Here is a 21,388-nt window from a genome sequence, read left to right as displayed (position 1 = left end):
ATATACCACAAGTGGGATGGCCTTAACAAACAGAACCTTATTCTTACAATTTGGAGGCTTTAAGTCCAAGTTCAAAGTGCCAGGCTCTAGGGGCTAGGTGAAAGCCCCTCAACCTTGGGGTCCAGCTCTGTCTCCTGCTCCCAGTCCACTGGAGCTAGAGGCATTTCTTCCCTCAGACAGCTGCTGGCTGCTGAGGTTGAGAAGCCCCAAGGTTGACTAGTAAAAAGGCACAGTCCCGATGTTACCAATACACACAGCAGGCCATTAACTTAAATCCACTGTAAGTCCCAAGGTCGGAAGAGCATGGCAGGCTGCTGAGCAATGACACGGCTACATGCAGGGTCCAAGTGTGCCACAGGCTAGAGACCATTTCCAAAGGCTTCTCTTTATATACAGGAAGCAGACCATGTACCCAAAGGCAGCTACCCAGCTACTTGTGGTAGATCCCACCATGGAGTTGATTGCCAGTCTCCTCATGGGGATTAACTAACACCAGCTGCCCAGCCACTCAACGAGGCCCAGCCAAGTTGACACACAAACCGAACTACCACAGAGGGAATGCCATGAGTAGGATCCGACTTGACGGCAGTGAGTTTGGTTTTTGGTATACACAAGGGAAAGGCCATGGCTCCACATGTTTAAAATATGGTGAGACTATGTTTATATATTTTAAATGAAATACTTACCGCTGTTATGATTCTCTGCTTTAATTTTTTCCATAAATTGACCAACTGATATGCAAACAAAAGAGCTTCTTATGTACACAAAAAGTGAAACACTCATGTTTGAAAGGCAACTGAAGTGTGAAAGCATATTAATTACTTTCTGGATGTCCACTATCTTTTCCCTGAACATCACAATTTAACTATTTACTATCTAGATCCAAATAAAAAGTTATAAAACAACTTGGCATTCAGGAAGGGAACACCATACCTGGAGCTTCTCTTTGTTGCTTGTTCGGATAATGGACGTCAGAATGTCTGGCAAGGCTTCCCTCGGAAGGCTGTCTAACAGACGTCTCAATTTAGCAACAGCAGGGACAGACATGTCCAACATTTCAACCAACTAGAAGGAAAAAAAAAATCTTTTGAATGCAATCTGGCATTATTTGTGAATTTAAAAATAAGATTCGATACAGGTTAAATGTTTGAGATTATGAGTCTTCATTTCTGAAATGAATGATCACTGATTGTTATAACCCAGGCTTGTAGAGGCTTCAGAGGAAAAGAGACGGTCTTTTAAAACGTCAGAGTGAAAAGTAAAAATGGCTCAAAAGTTTCATACTAATGTTTTCAAAAGGCTTTGTAAATCTATGCCTTATTTTATTTTGAAAACAATTCAAATTTATAAAAAGGTACAAGAATAGTACAAGAATAGTACAATGAACTCCTGCATACTGTACAGCATATACCTGTGATATGTAATAAATACACAGCTCCCTGCCTAAAATTTATGAATAAAAACGAACCCTGGACTCAAAAAAACCAAGGACTCAACAAAGGAATCTAAGGACAATCCATAATTATGGTATGGTTATAAAGGAGTTCATTTCAAACTTCTAACAAGATACTCTATGAGCTCTTGTGGTCCTTGCAGGAATCTGCTGTAGTAATACGATCGGCATTATCTCTTCTACGTTGCAGAGCAGGAAACTGAGGATCAGAGAAACTGTGTTTTGCCCAAAGCAGGGATCATAACCAGAACTCAAAACCAAGTCTTCTAACCAGATGTGTTCCTTCTGGCAAAGGAACACGGGGTGCTACCCTACCCCTGCCAGAGCTTTGATGTCACGTATGTCAGGTATTACGAGTCATACCCAGAAAGTACACATGGACAGTTCACATCAACAGAGGGCAACCAAAGATCATCTATACAACTAAAACAAAGTTTCTGTCTTGACTGTATTCCCAGAACACTGTAAGACAGATTTTTACCAAATTTGAAGGGTATGCTCAGGATGATTTATCTTAAAATACTACTTATATGGCTTATGCAAAATTTATTTTGAGGGGTTCTGAAAGCCATTCCAAAGAAGATGGGCAGTCATCCTCTATAGCAGTGTACCTCCAACTGGTGAAAGACCAGTTTTTCTCTCCAAACCACCCTGGACCACTATTTCTGTAAAAGCAAAATTACATGCTTGGACATCAGGGCAATGCCAAATTGCTATAAAATATCTAAATCCTTAATCTCACTTTCTGTATTTATCTTGTCATGGATGATTAACACAAGTTTATGGACCAGCACTACCAGTTTGAGGAGCAGCGCTCTAGGGAGATGAAACAGGAAGTAGAAAAAACCCGCATGACTTCCAACTGTGAGGGAGATGTCAGACATATTAAGATGACATGGAAAGAATTGAAATGGTGGTTTCAGATATGAGCCAAACCCATCATTTTAAGGGCAGAGGTCTACTTTTGCTATTTTTCAATAGACTTCTATGTAGATGTTCTAGGGTAAGCAGCAGCAATGGTTCCTTTAACAGTGTCTAATGATTCTCCCCAACAACCCTGGATGAGTCACACATACTACACAGGCAGTCCTTGCTTTGGATGGCAATAAAAACACCTCCCTCAAAAAAGGCCATGCAAGCTGAAACCATGCAAAGTAATCTTAACAATCAGGGGAAAAACTGCAATGGTTCAGTCACCTTCAACCTCGTTGTAAAAACATTAGAAACGTTCTAATTATTGATGATAAACACATTGTTGTTTTTGTTGTGTTTGCCATCAAGTTGGATCTAACTCATAGTGACCCCTTCTTGGGTTTCCAAGGCGGTATCGCTACAGAAGCAGATTACCCAACCTTCCTTCTGAGGACTGGCTAGTGGGTTTGAACTACCAGCCTTCTGGTTAGCAGTCAAATACCTTAGGCACTATGCCACCAGAGCTCCCAGTAAACGTACAGGGAAATAAAAAACAGTAAAACAAATATCTGTTGTTGTTGTTATTATATGCCATCGAATCGGCCCTGACTCATAGCGACCCCTCCTTGGGTTTCTACTATGGAAGTAGATTGCCCAACCTTCCTTCTGAGGAGTGGCTATTGGGGTTTGACCTGCCAGCCTTCTGGTTAGCAGTCAAGTGCCTTAGGCACTACGCTACCATTTTAATAAACCAAAAAAAAAAAAACCTCACTGCCATGGAGTTGATTCTGACTCATAGCAATCCCTCCTTGGGTTTCTGAGGTGTTACCTCTACAGAAGTAGATTGCCCAGTCTTCCTTCCAAGGAGCAGCTGATGGGTTTGAACCGCCAGGCTTTTGGTTAGCAATCAAATGCCTTAGGCACTATGCCACCAGAGCTCCCAAATATTTAATACACTGTAATTTAAAACAGGAACACTAAGAAAGTGTTGTGTTTCTTACTAAAAACCCAAGAGTAGTTTAAACAGTGTGTGCTTTCTTCTTGTCATATGGAGCTTAGTAGGAGTGAACATCTCTGTGCCTTGGCAAACTGTCATACTACTTTCTAAGTTTGGATCAGCTTCCAACATTTTCCCATTTGTGCTGTCAGTGCTATGAGGTAGCTCCAAGACTTTTTTCAATTTGAAGGCTTTTTTTTTTTTACCAGCATCACTACCTCTAAGACATCTTCATCACTCTGTCACAACCATCTTCTTCAGTTACGTAAGTTTGCCTTCACAAAGCTCTTCAAGGGGAAACCTAGAGCGTCTCAAATGGCAACAGTGCCAATGTTCCCAAAGTAAGCTATTTCTTCTACAACTACATTCACATCCGACTTGCACTTTACTTCTATCTAGTATTATCTTCTTTCTGTTGTATTTTCATTTTTGTTGGCCAATCCCTCTTTTAATGACCCATTTTTGTTAAATGCCATGTGAGTTTATCACTGGGAGACAAGAAGACAACAAAACCACACACTTTGCTATCTGTGTGTCAACGGAGTTACAGGCACAAGTGACCGAACACTGACAAACTTTGAAAAAGTGATGTGATTGGTCCTGATCATGATGTGCATGTTATTCACACGCTGAATTTGGACTGAAGAGCTATCAGTGAAGTCTGCACAGTATGTAACTGCTCATAGTTAATACACCATGGTAACTTAAAACTGAGCCATGCTTTTGGAGGACTGGTGTTATTTAACTGAACTATAATAACTGAAATTTGTGCATATCCAAAACGTACAAAACAAGGATGATCTGTACTTGAAAGACTCAACTATCCTCCTTCTACCTTGTACAGATCAGACAAAATGTTTCAAAGCAGTATTTAAAAGCATTATACTTAGTATTGCAGGCCTTGGCATCTCTTCATTCCCTTTTTAAATCTTAATCCAGTGAGCATAGCTTTTGGTGACTTCCCAGAATGACATCCCTGGTGAGGTGCCTTTGGGTGGAAAAACAGGTATTACTCCACAAATACACTAAGTCGGTCACCATTAAAATAAAATTCTTCTTTGATTAGTATGTAATGTAGCATGCTACTAACGTGACAGATTTAATTACGATGCTAATTAATATTATGCTTTATTACTAGCCAATAAAGAAAAGGGCTTTGTACTGTTTTATAATTACAGATGGTAAATCTAAGTGGGCCTGTCTATAAATACTCTCCTTGTTGATAACAACTCAAAATGCATGCTCTGGCAGTGATGAGGCTCTGGCAGGTTCCCAGTACATGACTGCTGTTGTTGTTGTTATGTGCCGTCGAGTCGGCCCCGACTCATAGCGATCCCTCCTTGGGTTTCCGAGGCAGTATCACTACGGAAGTAGGATTGCCCAACCTTCCTTCCGAGGAGTGGCTGGTGGGTTTGAACCGCCAGCCGTCTGGTTAGCAGGCAAGTGTCTTAGCCACTATGCTACCAGAGCTCCCCCCAGTACATGACTAGTGATTTTATTTAGCAATCTTAGGAATAACTGGATCTTCTTATAGGTAAGCACAACACTGACAGAAAAAAGCCACTAAGGCTGGTTGTTTGTATTGCTTCCCTGACCCCATAATCTTTAATCATAGCAGTTTAAGGTTTCAGGAAACAGGGAGAGTAGGAATGGGAACCACAAAAGTTTCAGCTATAACCACGCAAACATAAATTTAAGGTACTAACTATTTTTGTTGATCTCATGCTATGTAAATAATAATAAAGTACCAAAATGAAGAAATATTTACATGTATGATTTGTTAAACTATTTAAAAATGCCAGTTGTATTATGCTACAGAAAAACACCTGAGAGCACATCTAACACATATTGTGCTAAGACAAGCCACATATTTTTTAATGCAAAAACAAAAAAAAAAGATTTTAGTTCACACAGACAAAAGGCCAGTTTCCTCTATTGCTTAATCCAATAACAAACACAAATATTTATCCAGTTCCTTTTATGCAACAGTTACTATGCTAAGAGTATACAGACAAGGAAGATACAGTTTCTGCCCTCAGGAACCTGAGGGTTAAGGAGTTGATGGTACTATGACATTAAGTCAGTAGCTGAAATACTGATTTTTAATGTAACACCTTGATTAACTAGAATCTGAACACTGACTAGGATAATTTTTAGAAAAATAACTTCCAGGGTACATCTGGAAATGAACTAGATTAAGCATAAGGCAAGCTTTTATTAACTACGGCAGTCATTAGGGCTGTGACAAAGAATCCCCTTTTCTTCGAGGCACATTGTAGGACTTGTTCTTCCTCCTATAAGATGTGGCTAGAAGTCCTGTGTTGGTCCATAAAACATGAAGGGGGGTGATTGTCCCTTCTAGGTAGAAGCATTAACAGCCATTGAGAGATTTGTCACATTTCCTTTTCCTGTCCCAGTATGATATTTAAAAAATAATAATTATGGTAATAATAATTAAAATACATTTAATAAAATTTGAAGACTTGCTCCTAGGAATTCATACTAAGAAAACATAGGTAGTCCCAGGTTAGCAACAAGATTGGTTCCTTAATGGAGTTTTTAGTCTTTAAGTGAAATTTGTAGGTGAGTCAGAACAGGCGCATACATCCTTATGTAGCCTTACTTTAGTGCAAGAAAAAGCTAGAAGCCTTTTTAATTATTTAAGGAACTCTGATGGCACAGTGCCTAAGGCATCTGACTGCTAACCAGAAGGTTGGCAGTTCAAATCCACCAGCTACTCTGTAGAAGGAAGACCAGGCAATCTACTTCCATAAAGATTTATCACCTCAGAAACCCAAAGGGGCTCACTATGAGTTGTAATTGACTCAATGGCAGTAGACTTTGTTTTGTTTTAATTATTTAAAAGCTGTACAAGCAGGACTTCTGGTAAGATGGAGGAATAGGCAGACAAGCGACACAGACTCTCTTCAACAAAGAAAAGAAAAACCAACTGACAGAGATACAGAAGATAATCCTGGAGCCCTGAGCTTTGAAAGGAACTATACAGAAGTGGATCAGGCACCAACTAGTGGAAAAACCTAAACGAAATAGTGAGTAGAGAAATGATCAGAGCTGCATATTGTCAGCTACTCTGATGGGACCAACAGCCTGAATATTTCCAAGTGGTGTTGGGACCTAAGAATTGACCTAGGGATCAGCCCTGGTCTCCAAGGGCTGCAGGGATGACTGCGCTGGTGGCCTATGAGTAGGAAGGGAAACAGCAAGGAGGGAGGCAACCTGAGCTGTTGACTTTCTGCCGTCCAGAGGGCACAGCCATTTTGAATGTTTGGCAGCCATTTTAGATATTTAAAGTGACTGAAGGTGCAGCCATTTTGAATGTTTATAAGCAGCGGCCACTTTGGATATTTAAAGTAATGGTGGGTGCAGCCATTTTAAATCTTTACAAGTGGCAACCATTTTGGATTTTAAAGTGATAGCATTCTCATTCAGATTCCAGGGACCTAAGAATAGTCTCTGTTTGCCAAGGTCGCAGGGACATATGAGAGGCTGACAACAAGAAAGCAGACAGGTGATAAGTGTATAAGTGCTGTCAACAACTGAATAGAGGAGCACAGTACCCTGCTTGCGTAGATAACATACAAACAAAACAAAGAAAGCAAAAATCATGGGCAAGTCACTCCAACATATAATCACCAATTAAATACATACACAAAAAGCTACAATGCCTCGGAGACAACAGAGCATCACAGTCCACACAAAGAAGCAAGATAAAGCAGGAGAAACAAGGGACCGGGATACAGAACCAAAACACATCTCTGAGGAAGATGCAGCATTGGAACTCCCTGATAAGGAAGTCAAAAGAATTATATTTAGGTATCTTCAGAGAATTGACAGACAGATCAAGGAAAACACAGAGAAAACCCTAGAACAATTCCAAAAGACAATACAAGAACAAAATGACAAAATAAATGAAAAGTTAGAAATGATACAAAATCTACACACAGAAATCTAGAAGATTAATACTAAATTTTAAGAAGTAGGTAAGATTTTCAATGGGCAAAGGAGCAGAATTGAATCAATGGAAGACAGAATTAGGGAGATTGAAGGCAAATACCTGAACACTTCTTTGGAAAGGGAGTAATCAGAAAAAAGATCAAAACAAAATGAAGAAAGCCTAAGGTTCACGTGGGATACCATCAAAAGGAATAACCTACGTGTAATCAGAATTCCAGAACAGGAAGAGACAAATAAAACTACAGAGAAAATTGCTGAAGATTCGTTGGAAGAGAATTTTCCTGGTATGATGAAAGATGAGAACATATCCATTCAGAAAGTCCAATGAATCCCAAACAGGATAGACCCTAGAAGAAAATCACCAAGACATATCATTATCAAACTTACCAAAACCAAAGACAAAGAAAGAATCACGAGAGCAGCACAGGAAAAACGAAAGTTACCTACAAGGGGCAACCAGTAAGACTAAGCTCAGATTTCTCGACAGCAACCATGCAGGCAAGAAGATAATGGGATGGTATATATAAAACCCTAAAAGAGAAAAATTTCAACCAAGAATTATATACCCAGCAAAACTGCCCCTCAAATATGATGGTGAAATTAGGACATTTCCAGATAAGCAGAAATTAAGGGAATTTGTTAAAACCAGACCAAGCTTACAAGAGATGCTAAAGGGAGCCCTTTGGACAGAGAAGCAACAACAGCCAACAACAACTGACCATTAACACACATTATGATACAACCCAGAAACCAACCTAGCTATGGAAATATCCAGAGTAAAGAAGAAGCTTACAAGATTGTGAACAGGGAACCAGAGACATCAATTGACAAATGAGGACAACTACAAACCAAAAAAAGGGAAAAAACTGCATCATTACAGAACTTCTAGATGGTAGGGAAGTCAAGACAACTACAACATAGAACAGACTGTTCTAAACTTGGGAAGAAAACTGTAAGTCACAGGGTAACCTCAAAGAAAAATGATAAACCTTCACATCAAAAAAAAAGGACCAGCATAAATATTCAGCAAATACTAAAACAATAACAATGAAGGAAGTGATAACACGATTCATAAACAAAATGAGCTCAGCATAGAAAATATATAGAACAAAAAAATCGACACCAAGAAAAACCACATAACGAAAATAAATGACAGCAACAAATTCATATTTGCCGACAATACATATCTGGCAAGGGACTTATCTCTAAGATTTATAGCGGAAGAGTGGATGACCAAACTATGGTGCATACACATAATGGAATGCTATGCAGCACTGAAGAATAATGTAGAGTCTGCAAAACACCACATAATATGGATGAACTTGGAAGACATTATGTTGAGTGAAATATTCACAGAAGGACAAGTATAGTATTAGTTCGTTGCTATGGAGGGTCAAGGAAAGGTTTATATATGGAGGGAAACTTTCTTTGTTGGTTGCTAGGGGTGGGAGGCGAGGGCAGGGAACACTGCAAAAAAAATGCATTTACTCATGTCTCTTTAGCTTTGTGTATTTCACTGTACATAAATTATATTTCAATAAAATGCATTTAAAAAAAGCAAAAAAAAAAAAAAAAGCTGTACAAGCAGCAAGTGCAGGTGATTCTGATTCTGATTTTGTTGGCAGAGGAGGCTGGTTCAATCATTTCAAAGGGCAAATTTACGTAACATTAAAGGGCAAGGAGTTAGGAGTAGTTCCTAAGTAAAATGTTCCTAATGGGGCAGTTTGTAATGGGGCCACTATAAAGGATAACAGTCAAAATCATTCCTTAAACACATACTGAATCATACTATTTGCCCGACACAATATACCATTCAGAATAGGATGGCTAAAGCTGGGATAAATCAAATTTGGTATGGGAAACAGATTTGTAAGAAAGTAGCAGTATAGTGTGATATGCACAATATTAAAAGATATGTGCAAAGCACTTGTAAGGCACAAAGAAAGGAGTACTAAGAGCCTACTCAAGTAGGAAAGTGTGTGTGTGTGTGTGTGTATGTATGTATGTAAAGAATGTGAAAATCCAGAGGAGAAACAACACTCCTAGCAGAGAATAGAGGCAAAATCATAAAGACATGAAAGAACAAGATGTAAAGCTCTTTGAGGTTCAATGTGGCTGAACTATGAGTATATATGGGACTAACTAGAGTTAAGGGAAAATAGACTTAAGCCAAGCCATTAGAAGCTCTAGTGGTGCTGTGGTTAAAGCACTGGACTGCTAACCCAAAGGAAGGCCATTCAAATCCACAGCCGCTCCGCAGGAGAAAGAGGAGGCAGTCTGCTTCGGTAAAGATTAACAACCTTGGAAACCCTATGAAGCAGTTCTACTCTGTCCTACAGGGTTGCTAGAGTTGGAATCCACTCAGTGGCAGTGGTTAGTGGTTAGGCCAAGTTGTAAAAGGCCTTAATATTATACTAAGAAATCTGGACATTATTCTATATCCATTAAAGTTTTTCACTTGGGGAGCGGCATGCCCCAAAGTATTTTTAGAAAGGTTCAGTGAACAGGATGGCTTAGAGATGGAAGAAACAAGGAGACCCATGAGGAGGTACTGAAGAAGTCAAAGTGAGAGGTGATGCAGAAAAGCATCAACTGGAAACAGTCTTAAAAAAGGAATGACAAAATTATGATATCTCAACTCAATGAAAGTGATCAAAGGACTTAATTAAAAGTATCTAATATGAAAACTAGGCATGGAAATGAAAACAAAACATAAAACAGAATATAGACCAAGACCAGAAGATAAGCAAAAATTAAATTAGATGCATTACAGTAAGATTTATGATGATTTATTTCTCTCTAAAAATAAACTGAATGTCATTACAAAACCACTGTATGTCCAAGAAATTTCTGTAGATTTAATTGAAATGGGGAGCAGTAAACGGCAAAGTCAAAGAAGCTATGATGTTGTGTCCAGCAGGACACACACCCAGGGAGGATTACCCCAGGAAAGGAAAAGAAACTCTATTTCTCCCTATATCTCCTTCACTCTTAAATAGCACATACACTTATTCCAGTTCTCAAATCGCCCTGCAGAAGTCACGACTCCATATTTCCTACTTTTCTATTGTTGTTCACCATGCTAGAAGCACAGCCCTTCAAATGCCACACCAGGTACAAGTATTATGGGCCATGCTATACACTTTTCAATGCTCACTGATGTTCATAATCAAGCCCTTTAGACACTACCTGATCCTCAGAGATGCAGTTATATTTACTGGATTATAGCCATAGAAAAGCAGAAGACTATATGCTATATTTCAATAAGGTCTGAAACAAAATGGAGTGGGAGAGGAAGCACTTTCTCCGAGAGTAAGTTAATAAAATCAAAAAACCCTAAACACCTCAATAACCCAGAACTAAGGAGCCAAATATTTAATGCAGGCCTCACGTGTGCCTCCCTCTGAGCACGCCAGTTAACCAAGGTTTTGAAATCAGCCCACCATGTGCTTAATCTCCACAAGTTACTGCCAGGCACAGGTGACGTGGACTATAACATGTATTATTGGGAGCCCAGGTATTTTAGTGACAAATACCTTCTGGATAGTATTCTAACATTAAATATTTAGGTTTAATATCTGGCTTGAAGACACTGAAAATTATTAAGGGGAAGTTCTAGAAACACTTCTGTGGAAAACTGTTTGTTGTTGTTGTTATGTGCCATTGAGTCAGACCCGACTCATAGCGACCCCTCCTTGGGTTTCCCAGGCAGTATTACTACGGAAGTAGATTGCCCCATCTTCCTTCAGAGGAGTGGCTGGTGGGTTTGAACCGCCAGCCTTCTGGTTAACAGTCAAGTGCCTTAGCCACTATGCTACCAGAGCTCCTGTGGAAAATTGTTAGAAAGAGCTAATATGTCCTGGAATGACTTAGATATAATCCTAGACAAAAAGCACATTGAAATTAATGTCAAAATATTTTATTAAATCATTTAAACTTATAGGACCCTAAAATTCCACCATCCAACAGATTCACCACTGCTTAGGGCAGCAAAGGAACCAAAGATAAATTGAGTTTTAAAGAAAAGTAAAAGCTACTCACTTGTACTGCATATTTGTAAAACTGTTCGGAAAGTTCTAGTCCCTCCCTCGTTTTACAGGTGCTGGGCAAGTCCTCGAGTCGGTCCAACTGTTCTACTTCAGCAACAGGATATGGCTTCTCTTTCAAGACCTGTACAATCTGGAACCGGCACAGGCCTGTAATCAGCAAAGTATAGTGGGGTTTGGGCCAGTTACTGCCTACAACCTGAACTGCCAGCGCAGCCGTCCCAATCCTGAAAAACACACAGAGAGTTGGTGTTATAAGCATTCATATGGTACAACAGAAATCACCTCACCTGTCAATAAAAAACATCCCAAAGAACATCTAAAATCAATAATTTCCCTATTTAATTAATCATCCAGTGTGTCATCTCTCAGAAGCAGTGGTTAAAGGCTGCTAATCAAAGGGTCAACGGTTTGAACCCCCCAGCCACTCCATGGGAGTAAGATGTGGCAGTCTGCTTCCCTAAAGATTTACAACCTTTGAAACCATAGGGGGCAGTTCTACTCTGCCCTATAGGATCACAATGAGGCAGAATCAACGCCACAGCAGCGGATATGTGGTCTCTTAAGTCACTAATCTAGCTATGAAACAGCAGCTCTTTCAAAAATTAGCTAAACATTTGGTTTATTTAGGCATAAAAATCTAAAAGTAGCTGGATCGTAATTATTTTGCCAACTAGGAATAAGACAATATTACCCCAGCATAAATATTAGCATTTTAATCAGATTTAGACATTAACAGCATAATGTAAACCAATCTAAAAAAATTTTGTTCCAATACATTTGCTGCTAACACCAAGTAAGTTCTTTACATAGTCAAGTTATACAATTTCTATGTATGTATCTTGTCTCAAATTGCCATCACAATCTGGGAATTAACATATATGCTCCTGAATATGGAATTTCTAAACGTGGGGAGTAAACATCAGAGGCCACAGATTATCATGGACTGAGGGAGCTGGAGAAAGACCTACAGTTCAAGAAGGTAAAATCTTCTCGTTCGTTAATAGGCGGTAATCACTCCACCTAACACTATTGGAAAAACCAAAAGAAACCAAACTCATTGCCATTGAGTCGGTCCCAACTCACAGTGACTCCTCCTTGGGTTTCCGAGGCACTATGTCCATGGTAGTAGATTGCCCAGTCTTCCTTCTGAGGAGTGGCTGGTGGGTTGGAACCACTAGCCATCTATTTAGCAGTCAAATGCCTTAGGCACTACGCCACCAGAGTTCCTCTATTTGAAAAATTTGCCTATTATTTAAGTCTTAGTTCCTTATCAGGACATGAAACTCAGATAAACTCACATATAAACCTAATTCACAGAAGGGAAGTCTCATCCAATCTAAACCAAAGTTAGACAAAATGTAAACATCAACCCTCCTAAGATATTTCCAGAACTCAAATTAAAGTAACTTTCTTCTCTCAGTTACAGTCATAATTTATAAAAGAAACTTGAATCAAAGGAAGAAAACAGTGATAGTAGAATACAGCACCTGCCCATCTCAAACATGCAAAATCACATACAAATACAGCAGGTGAGTATTTCAGTGAATCTTTGTCCTGCTGCATGCAGTTAAAGGAGCTGGGGTGGTACAGTGTTCGGCTGCTAACCAAAAGGTCAGCAATTCAAACCTACTAGCTGCTTCAAGGAAGAAAGATGAGGCAGCTCTGCTTCCATAAAGATTTACAGCCTTGGAAACCCAGTGGGGGTTGCTATGAGTTGGAACTGACTCGATGGCAGTGAGTTTGGTTTTTACACGCAGTTAAAGAAGCCATGGTAGTGCAGTGGTTAAACATCTGGTTGCTAACCAAAAGGCTGGCAGTTCAAACCCACTAGATGCTCCATGGGAGAAAGATGTGGCAGTCTGCTTCCATAAACATTTACAGCCTTTGAAGCCCCATGGGGAAGCTCCATTCTGTCCTACAGGGTCACTATGGGTCTATTCCCTGGCAGTGCGTACAATGCAGTTAACTCTTGATTACTTTGTTACAAATTATTCGTTCTGTGGATTGTCTATTGTTGTTCTTATATCCCATCCAGTTAATTTTGATTCATGGAGATCCTACTAGACAGAGTAGAATTGCCTTATAGTGTTTCCCAGGCTGTAAGCTTCTTGGGAGCAGATCACCAAGTCTCCTTTCCTCTGGAGCGCTGGTGGGTTTGAACTACCAACCTTTAAGCAGCCGAGCTCTTAACCACATTGTGGTTACACCACCACAATGTGTAACCTTTGACAAATTTTAAATTATTTGGCAGCGTACCTCTGTCACTCAGCTTATATTATGTCCATGCTTCCTCATCACCTTTATAACAGATAATAACAACTGATTTAAACATACCTTAGGAATTAGGACGAGAATTTGGTAGGTACGAAAAATATCAAGTATCTAAAAAACCTGAAATGATTTGACAATCACCCGTTATTTTGAATTATTTTGTTACTGCAGTTTTAAAGCACCAAGGAACACAATGGCTAAGAACTCAGGTGCTGACCATCTGCTAACTGAAGGTCAGAGGTTCAAACCCACCAGCAACTCCGTGAGAGAAAAGACCTGGAGATCTGCTTCCAAAAAAAGGCTACCGCCTGGAAAAACCTAAGGGGGCAGTTCTACTCAGTCACACAGGGTCAGTATGAGCTACAACAGGCAATAGCTCGTTGTAGTTCTCATTTCCTACAAACAACTCAGATCGCATGACAATACCTAAATAGAACCGACTAATACCATAATCCTATGCGATGATTTATTAATGTTTACACAACGCAGAAAGAGTTCACAGTCTGTGACCATCCAGACCAACCGGATCCCTAGCCTAAGGGCCATAAAACTAGAAACCAAGGAGAAACCACAGAGAGAGCCAAGAGGTGAGACAAATTCAAACCTCCAGACAAGGAAACTCATTTAATTACCCAGGGCAGGTCACTTAAAAATGAGACTGAAAATGAGTTTTCTTACAAGGAGAATAGTTTGCTAACTTTGGAAAAGAAGATGTTCCAAACTGCATTTACCTGTTGCCTCTCCTCCTAAAGGGAGAAAATCGATAAAGGTTTGAAATGTGCCATTTGTTCTCACTGGAGATCACTTCTAGTTTATTTGAATATAGCTTTTTTTTTTTAAGAATATTACTTTTTTTAAAAGAAAAATATGATCTGTGAAATTACACGGCTAGAAACAGAATACCTAGTGAAAGGCATCTGGGTGAAAAGCTCTGTTTAAAAGGACGGTGTTTAATCTATACATTCAATGCAATCCCAATCCAGATCCCATTAACATTCTTTAAGGATACGGAAAAACCAATTACTAACTTCACATGGAAAGGAAAGAGACCTCCGATAAGCAAAGCATTATAGAAGAAGAAGAACAAAGTAGGAAATCTCACACTCCCAGATCTCAAAACCTACTATACAGTCACAGTAGTCAAAACTGCCCGGTATTGGTACAACAACAAACACATAGACCAATGGAATAGAATTGAGAACCCAGAAATAGATCCATCGACCTATGTCAGCTCATCTTTGACAAAGGGCTGAAATCCACTAAATGGCGAAGAGACTGTTTAACAAATGGTGCTGGCAAAACTGGATACCTATTTGCAGAAAAATGAAACAACATCTGTACTTCACACCATACATAAAAACTACCTCCAGATGGATCAAAGACTTAAATGTGAAACCTAAAACTATAAAGTTCTTCAAGGAAAAGATAGGGGAAAATTTAGGGGCCCTAATATATGGCATAAATAGGCTATCAAGCATAACCCAAAATGCACAAACAGGAGAAAATAAACTAGATGAATAGGGCCTCCTCAAAATTAAATTTTTATGTGCTTGCAAAAGAAGCTCTGGTGGCATAGTGCCGAAGGCATCTGACTGCTAACCAGAAGGCTGGCGGTTCAAACCCACCGGCCACTCCTCGGAAGGAAGATTAGACAATCTCCATCTATAGTGATACTGCCTCGGAAACCTAAGAAGGGGTCACTATGAGTCAGATCCAACCTTACGGCAATGAGTGTGTTTTATGTGTGTGTGTGTGCTTCCAAAGACTTTTCCAAAAAGAGTCAAGAGAGAACCTACAGATTGGGAAAAAGTATTCGCCAATGACGTATCTGACAAGGAACTCATCTCTAGAATGTATAGAAAACTCCAACACCTCAATAACAAAAAGACAAATAATCCAATTAAAAAATGGGCAGAAGACATCAATAGACACTTCATCAAAGAAGATTATTCAAGCAGCCAACAAACATATGAAGAAATGCTCACAATCATTAGCCATCAGAGAGATGAAAATCAAAACAACAATGAGATACCATCTTGCCCCAGCACTAGTAGCAAAGTTCAATAAGACAGAAAATAAATACTGGCAAGGATATGGAGAGATTGGGACTCTCATACACTGCTGGTGGGACTGGAAAATGATCCAACCACTGCGGAAAACAGTATGGTGATTCCTTAAAAAGTTGCAATTAGAAATATCATTTGACCCAGCAATCCCATTACTAGATATATGTCCTAAAAAAGTGAGAGTCAGGGCAAGAACAGATATATGTACGCCCATGTTCATCACAGCACTATTTACAATAGCCAAAAGATGGTAACAACCTAGGTGCCCATCAACAGAAGAATGGATAACCAAACTATGGTATATACATACAATGGAATACTATGCAACCCTAAAGAATAATGTAGAATCAGCAAAACACCGTATAATGTGGATGACCTTGGACGACATTACACTGAGTGAAATAAGTCAATCACAGAAGGACAAATATTGTATTAGTCTGCTATTGTACAAAGCCAAGGAAAAGTTTATATATGGAAGGAAATATTCTTTGTTGGTTACTGGGGAGGGGAGGAAAGGGGAGGGGAGGAAAGGGAACACTTAGATAGGTAGAGACAAGTATTGATTTGGGTGAAAAGAAGGGCAATATATCAAATGTGAGTAATCAACACAGTGGTACTGAGGACAAGGAAGACATAAAGGTGTGTGGGAGGGTGAAACAGCAAAGATGAAGCCTTTTGCACGTATAGTACTGCGTTGTCAGTGAAGGCAAACATTGATATACAGGCAGATAGATGGGAGATAGGCTGAACTATTAGGTATGTCCATGCAAGGGGGAGTGTGCCCAAGACCATGTATACGGTTGGAAGACAATGTTTCTACAAGTTTATTTGTATGTTCTGCAAGAATTCCCAGGTACATAGTAGAGCTGACAAGGGGCAAGGTTGTAGTCACTTCTTGGCCACAGCCAGCTACCCGGAGGGAGCGAGTAGTCAGACCTATGGGCTTGGGACCATAGTCACGGGGGACATCGAGCTCAATTGGCATTACATACTACACAAAAACATTGTTCCACATCCTACTTTGGTGAGTAGCAACTGGGATCTTAAAAGCTTGCAAGCGGCCATCTAGATGCATCAACAGGTCTTTTCTCATCCAGAGCAAAGAAGAATGAAGAAAACCAAAGATGCATGGAAACAATTTGTCCAAGTGACTGGTATACCATGCAATCCTCAGCCTATACAGCTATGAGACCAGAAGAAGTAGATGGTGCCTGGCTACCACGCTCAACCTCTCAGATGGGGATCTCTATAGGAGATACTGGATAGAGTGTGAGAACAATGTGGAACAAAACTCAAAATCATAAAAAAAAAAAAAAAGGGACCAGGTGTGCTAGTCTGATAGAGCCTGATGGAACCCCTGAGACTATGGCCCCTAGTTGCCCTTCAGGTCTGGAACTGAACCCAGTCTTATAGCTTCCAGCCAAACACAGGACAGGCATATGAGCTAAACATTTTCATTAGGTAGATACACTCTCTGGAGAGATCAATCATGCAAGAATGGAAGGGCAGTGGATGCACAGGGAGACAGTTCGGGAGGCAGGAGTGCATGGGAAGAAAGGACACAGGGAAGAGGTAACTATAGGGAAGAAGTGGGAGGGGAGCTGTTGCATTGTGGGAAATTTCAGTCAATGTCATGAGACAAAGTGTATGTGAGCTGCTGTACAAAAAGTGAATTTGCTCTGTAAACTTTCACCCAAATCATAATAATTTTTTTTTTTAAAAAAAGGACAGTGTTTAACATTGTTTTAGACAAGTCCTATTGTATACTGGGCTCTAGGTTTTATATACAAAAAGAGGTATTAAAATAAACAATACAGTCAATCCATCTAATAATACTTTCCTTCTGTGATACACAAAAGACTTTATATCAAGTTAATCACCTTACTAAATAGCCTAGCCCTTCCATTAACATGTGCTTTATTAAAAATGAAAAACCAAACTCACTGCCATCAAGTTGATTCTGACTCACAGCAACCCCCACTGGGTGTGCGAGGCAGTAAATCTTTACAGAAGTAGAATGCCCTGTCTTCCTTCTGTGGAGCAGCTGGTGTGTTTGAACCACTAACCTTCTGGTTAGTGGTCAAATGCCTTAGGCACTACCCTACCAGAGCTCTAAAAAAGGACCAAAAAAGCTACATTATTGATTTTGCAGCAACAATTCAAGTGAGTGTTTTTATTTCAAATCTACACATTAGTTACTGTGATACTGTTACAGATCAAAGAATTTTTCAAACTCCTAACTGAGATCTACCTTCTGACTCTGTAAAATATTACTGTCATCCAAACTAGGTCTGACAGAAGTTGGTATGATGTGTGTAGAGTTTGGCAACTGACTCAGTTATTATAAGAGTTCCAAAAATATTTGAGAATCATCAACTCTAATGGTGGGAAACTAAAAGTAGCACTACTAGAAAAAGTAGTCTTCCATGAAGAGGACATTACATAATTACCTGAACTCTGGTTTGTATGCCAAGCACTTGATTTTTTTTGAAACGTCAAAGCCCTCCATTTCTCTTGGAATCCTCAATCTTCCAAGACTCTTCCAAGTCCCTTCAGTTGTTCAAATGCAGGACACCGCTGCACTGCCCAGCACCACCACCTCTCCCCCCATTTGTGAAACCTACATTTAAAACTACCCATATTTGGGGAATGATAATACCACTAACATATAGGTTTAGAATGCTTTGCAGTTTACAAAAGCTTTCATAAGTATTTAATTATACTATTTCCCATCAATCCTGAGGGAAGCAGCACTATTTCATTACAAATGAGTAACTGAGATTCAGAAAGGGTAAACCTAGTCAGTTACCCATGGTTACAAGGCTATTAAATAGCAAAAAAAAAAAAAAAAAAAGGACCTGAATTAGGTTTTTATGACAAATTGTACTCTTTTCCTACCAGAATGGACATATTTGTACCAATGAGATTAGTATAGTTTCTAAATAGCTCAGGTACCAGAAAGCATCAAAACTATTAATTTAATATCTAACATTAACATGGAGTCCCTGGGTAAACAGTCAATGCTCTTGGCTGTTAACACAAAAGTTGGAGGTTTGAGTCCATCCAGAGGTGCCTTGGAAAAAAGGTCTGGTGATCACTTAAAAAAAAAAAAAAAAAACAGCCACTGAAATCCCTACAGAGCACAATTCTACTCTGACACACATGGGGTCACCATCATGTGACCAAGTCAGCATCAACTTCACAGCAACTGGTTTAGGGAAGTTCACTGGCAGAATTCTCACCCTTCCATGCTGGAGACCCAAGTTCAATTCTGGGCCCATGCACCTGATGCCTACCATCAGCCATCTGTCTGTGGCGGTTTGTGTGTTGTGATGACACTGCACAAGGAGCCCTGGTGGCACAATGGTTAAGCGCTGACCAACAGATTGGCAACTGAAAACCCGCCCCCAGCGACTCTACCAGAGAAAGCCCTGACAATCTACTTCTGTAAAGATCACAGCCAAGAAGGCCTATGGGACAGTTCCACTCTGTCACATGGGCTCTCTAACCACTGGATCAACTCTTCAGCACCCAAAAACAACAATAATGACGCTGAACAGGTTTCAGTGGCACTTGTAGACTAAGATGGACTAGGATGAAAAGCCTGGTGATATGCTTCTGAACATGAGGCAGTGAAAACCCCAAGGGTCACAATGGTCCGACCCACAACTGATCATGGGGGACAGCACAGGACCAGGCACTGTTGCTCCCCTGGGCGTGGAGTGACTCCATTGCCACAAGCAGTAACTTCTAAATACTAATTATGGGTAATGAAGAGAAGAACATCTACCAAAGCTCTGGAAGGAAAAGAAAAAGTATGTATTTCTGAGAAAGAACCACTAAAACACCTTTTTAATTTTGTCTTGGTGTCACCTAATTAACTTTGTGAATATTTGATGATTTTGAGTAAAATTTATCATCATGATTAATAATGATTTATAAACAAGGCAAGAGTCTATTAAAACATCCCCAAGCTTACAACAGAAGAGGTTTCGTTCCTATAGGAGTTTTGATTCTCATCCTTTACTTAAAATTTCACTCTGCATTTAAGAAATGACACTTCTAAATAGACCTTCCTTAAAAAAGACTAACTGCAGATTCAGGGAAATCTGAGTTACCCATTCCCTATTTGCTAATATCCAGGATTAAACTTAAAAAACCTTATGATTCTCAGCTACTATTTCTTGAATGCCTGAGATTGCTAATAATATATACAAATAGAAGCAATAATGGACAAAGAACTGATCTAAGTTATGGAACTGTGCATCTACTATACATAAAATGTTAATTTCTCATTAGACAAATGACGAAGAAACCAATGTGGGGTCTCAGACATGAAGAAGAAAACAAACGAAGAGAGACTGAGGAATCAGCAGTAGGAGCAAAGGAAGCCACACACTCAGAAGAAAGCAGGCCTTGAACAGGACTAGATGACCATGCTGAAAGGTAGGATATTGTACAGGCGGTGCTAAATTAGCCATTTTCACTAAGAAAACAGGGGTTCAGTTAGGAGCTACTAAAACAATCATCTAGTTAAGTAGGGAAATGAAGTGTGCGCTCAGGTGGCAAGGGAGCCAAGTTCTGCAGTGAAGAGCTAATCCTGAAAGGCTCCTGGGTCAGGCACGGTGCCTGCACACTCACATGCGGAAAGGGGCTGAGGTGTTTAAAAGGGTGAAGGAAGTGGCTCAGGTGAGTCAACATCTGGCCCTGGTACTGTGTGTGGGTGGCAAGGCACAGGTGCCAAATTATTTCTGCTGCTCCTTGAAGACTGCAGCCAGTGTGACCTGGATGGTGCAGACCAAACAAGGGACTACAGCAGAGCCCCTTGCCTTCCCTCTGGGGTACTACTACCACCTGGCAAAGCAGGTAACTGGGGAGGGACACGTTTGTGTGCAGAAAATAACGTTTTAGATAACTTGATATTGGTACCATCAAAGGATTTTTTTTAAAATGAAGAACATTTAAAGGTTCTATCAGAGAAAGAAAATGAATGGAACCTATTACTAAGAAATATGGTGTAATATTTCCACATAGACTTTTCAAGGAGCAAATGATATTTCTGGGATAGACTCTGTAGTGGGTTCTTATAATGCTGGAACCCTACAAAGGCTTTTCAATGTATGTTTTCTAACTAAATGAGTAAATTGTAACATTGCAAATCTTCAAAGCAAAGGCAGCAGTATGAACATCAAGGATTTACATAGCATCTGACAATGGGGATGACCTCCATCAGGAGGACGTTTTGGAGAGATCTGATGTAGCTGTCGTTAATGACTGTCGAGTTAATTCTGACAGTTTGGTGACCTCACGTGTGCAGAGAACTGCCCCATAGGGTCTTCAAGGCAGATCGCCAGGTCTGTCTTCCTTGGCACTTCTGGATCGGTTCAGACCGCCAACCTTCCGGTTAGTAGTTGAGCGCCTAACCCTTTGTGCCAGCCAGAGATTTACATTAAAAAAACTAAAAACCTTCCAAGGTCCGTCATAAGGTTTTCCCTGACCTATTTTGGTCATGTTGTAAGAAGGGACCATTCCCTGGAGAAGGATATCATGCTTGGTAGGGTGGAGGGTCGATGAAAGAGGGGGAGGCCTTCAACAAGATGGATTGACACGGTGGCTGCAATGATGGGCTCAAGTATAGCAGGGATTGTGGGGCTGGCGCGGGATC

General features: G+C 40.0%; 1 protein-coding gene across 1 annotated transcript in view; it reads right to left on the bottom strand.

Annotated features, from left to right (window-relative positions):
- Nucleotides 1-21,388, bottom strand: part of LONP2 (lon peptidase 2, peroxisomal) — a 127,027-nt gene that overhangs the window by 95,993 nt on the left and 9,646 nt on the right. The window contains exons 2-3 of the mRNA XM_007946886.2: nt 11,379-11,610; nt 934-1,065 (exon numbers count right to left, since the gene is read on the bottom strand). Coding sequence (XP_007945077.1) covers nt 934-1,065; nt 11,379-11,610 — 364 coding nt within the window. The remainder of the gene's footprint in view (nt 1-933; nt 1,066-11,378; nt 11,611-21,388) is intronic.

This window comes from Orycteropus afer, unplaced genomic scaffold (assembly GCF_000298275.1).
Source record: "Orycteropus afer afer isolate SDZICR_OR568_19922 unplaced genomic scaffold, OryAfe1.0 scaffold00009, whole genome shotgun sequence".
NCBI classification, from domain to species: Eukaryota; Metazoa; Chordata; class Mammalia; order Tubulidentata; family Orycteropodidae; genus Orycteropus; species Orycteropus afer.
The sequence above is the reverse complement of the archived record's forward strand: the minus strand, read 5'-3'. Positions and strand labels throughout refer to the sequence as shown.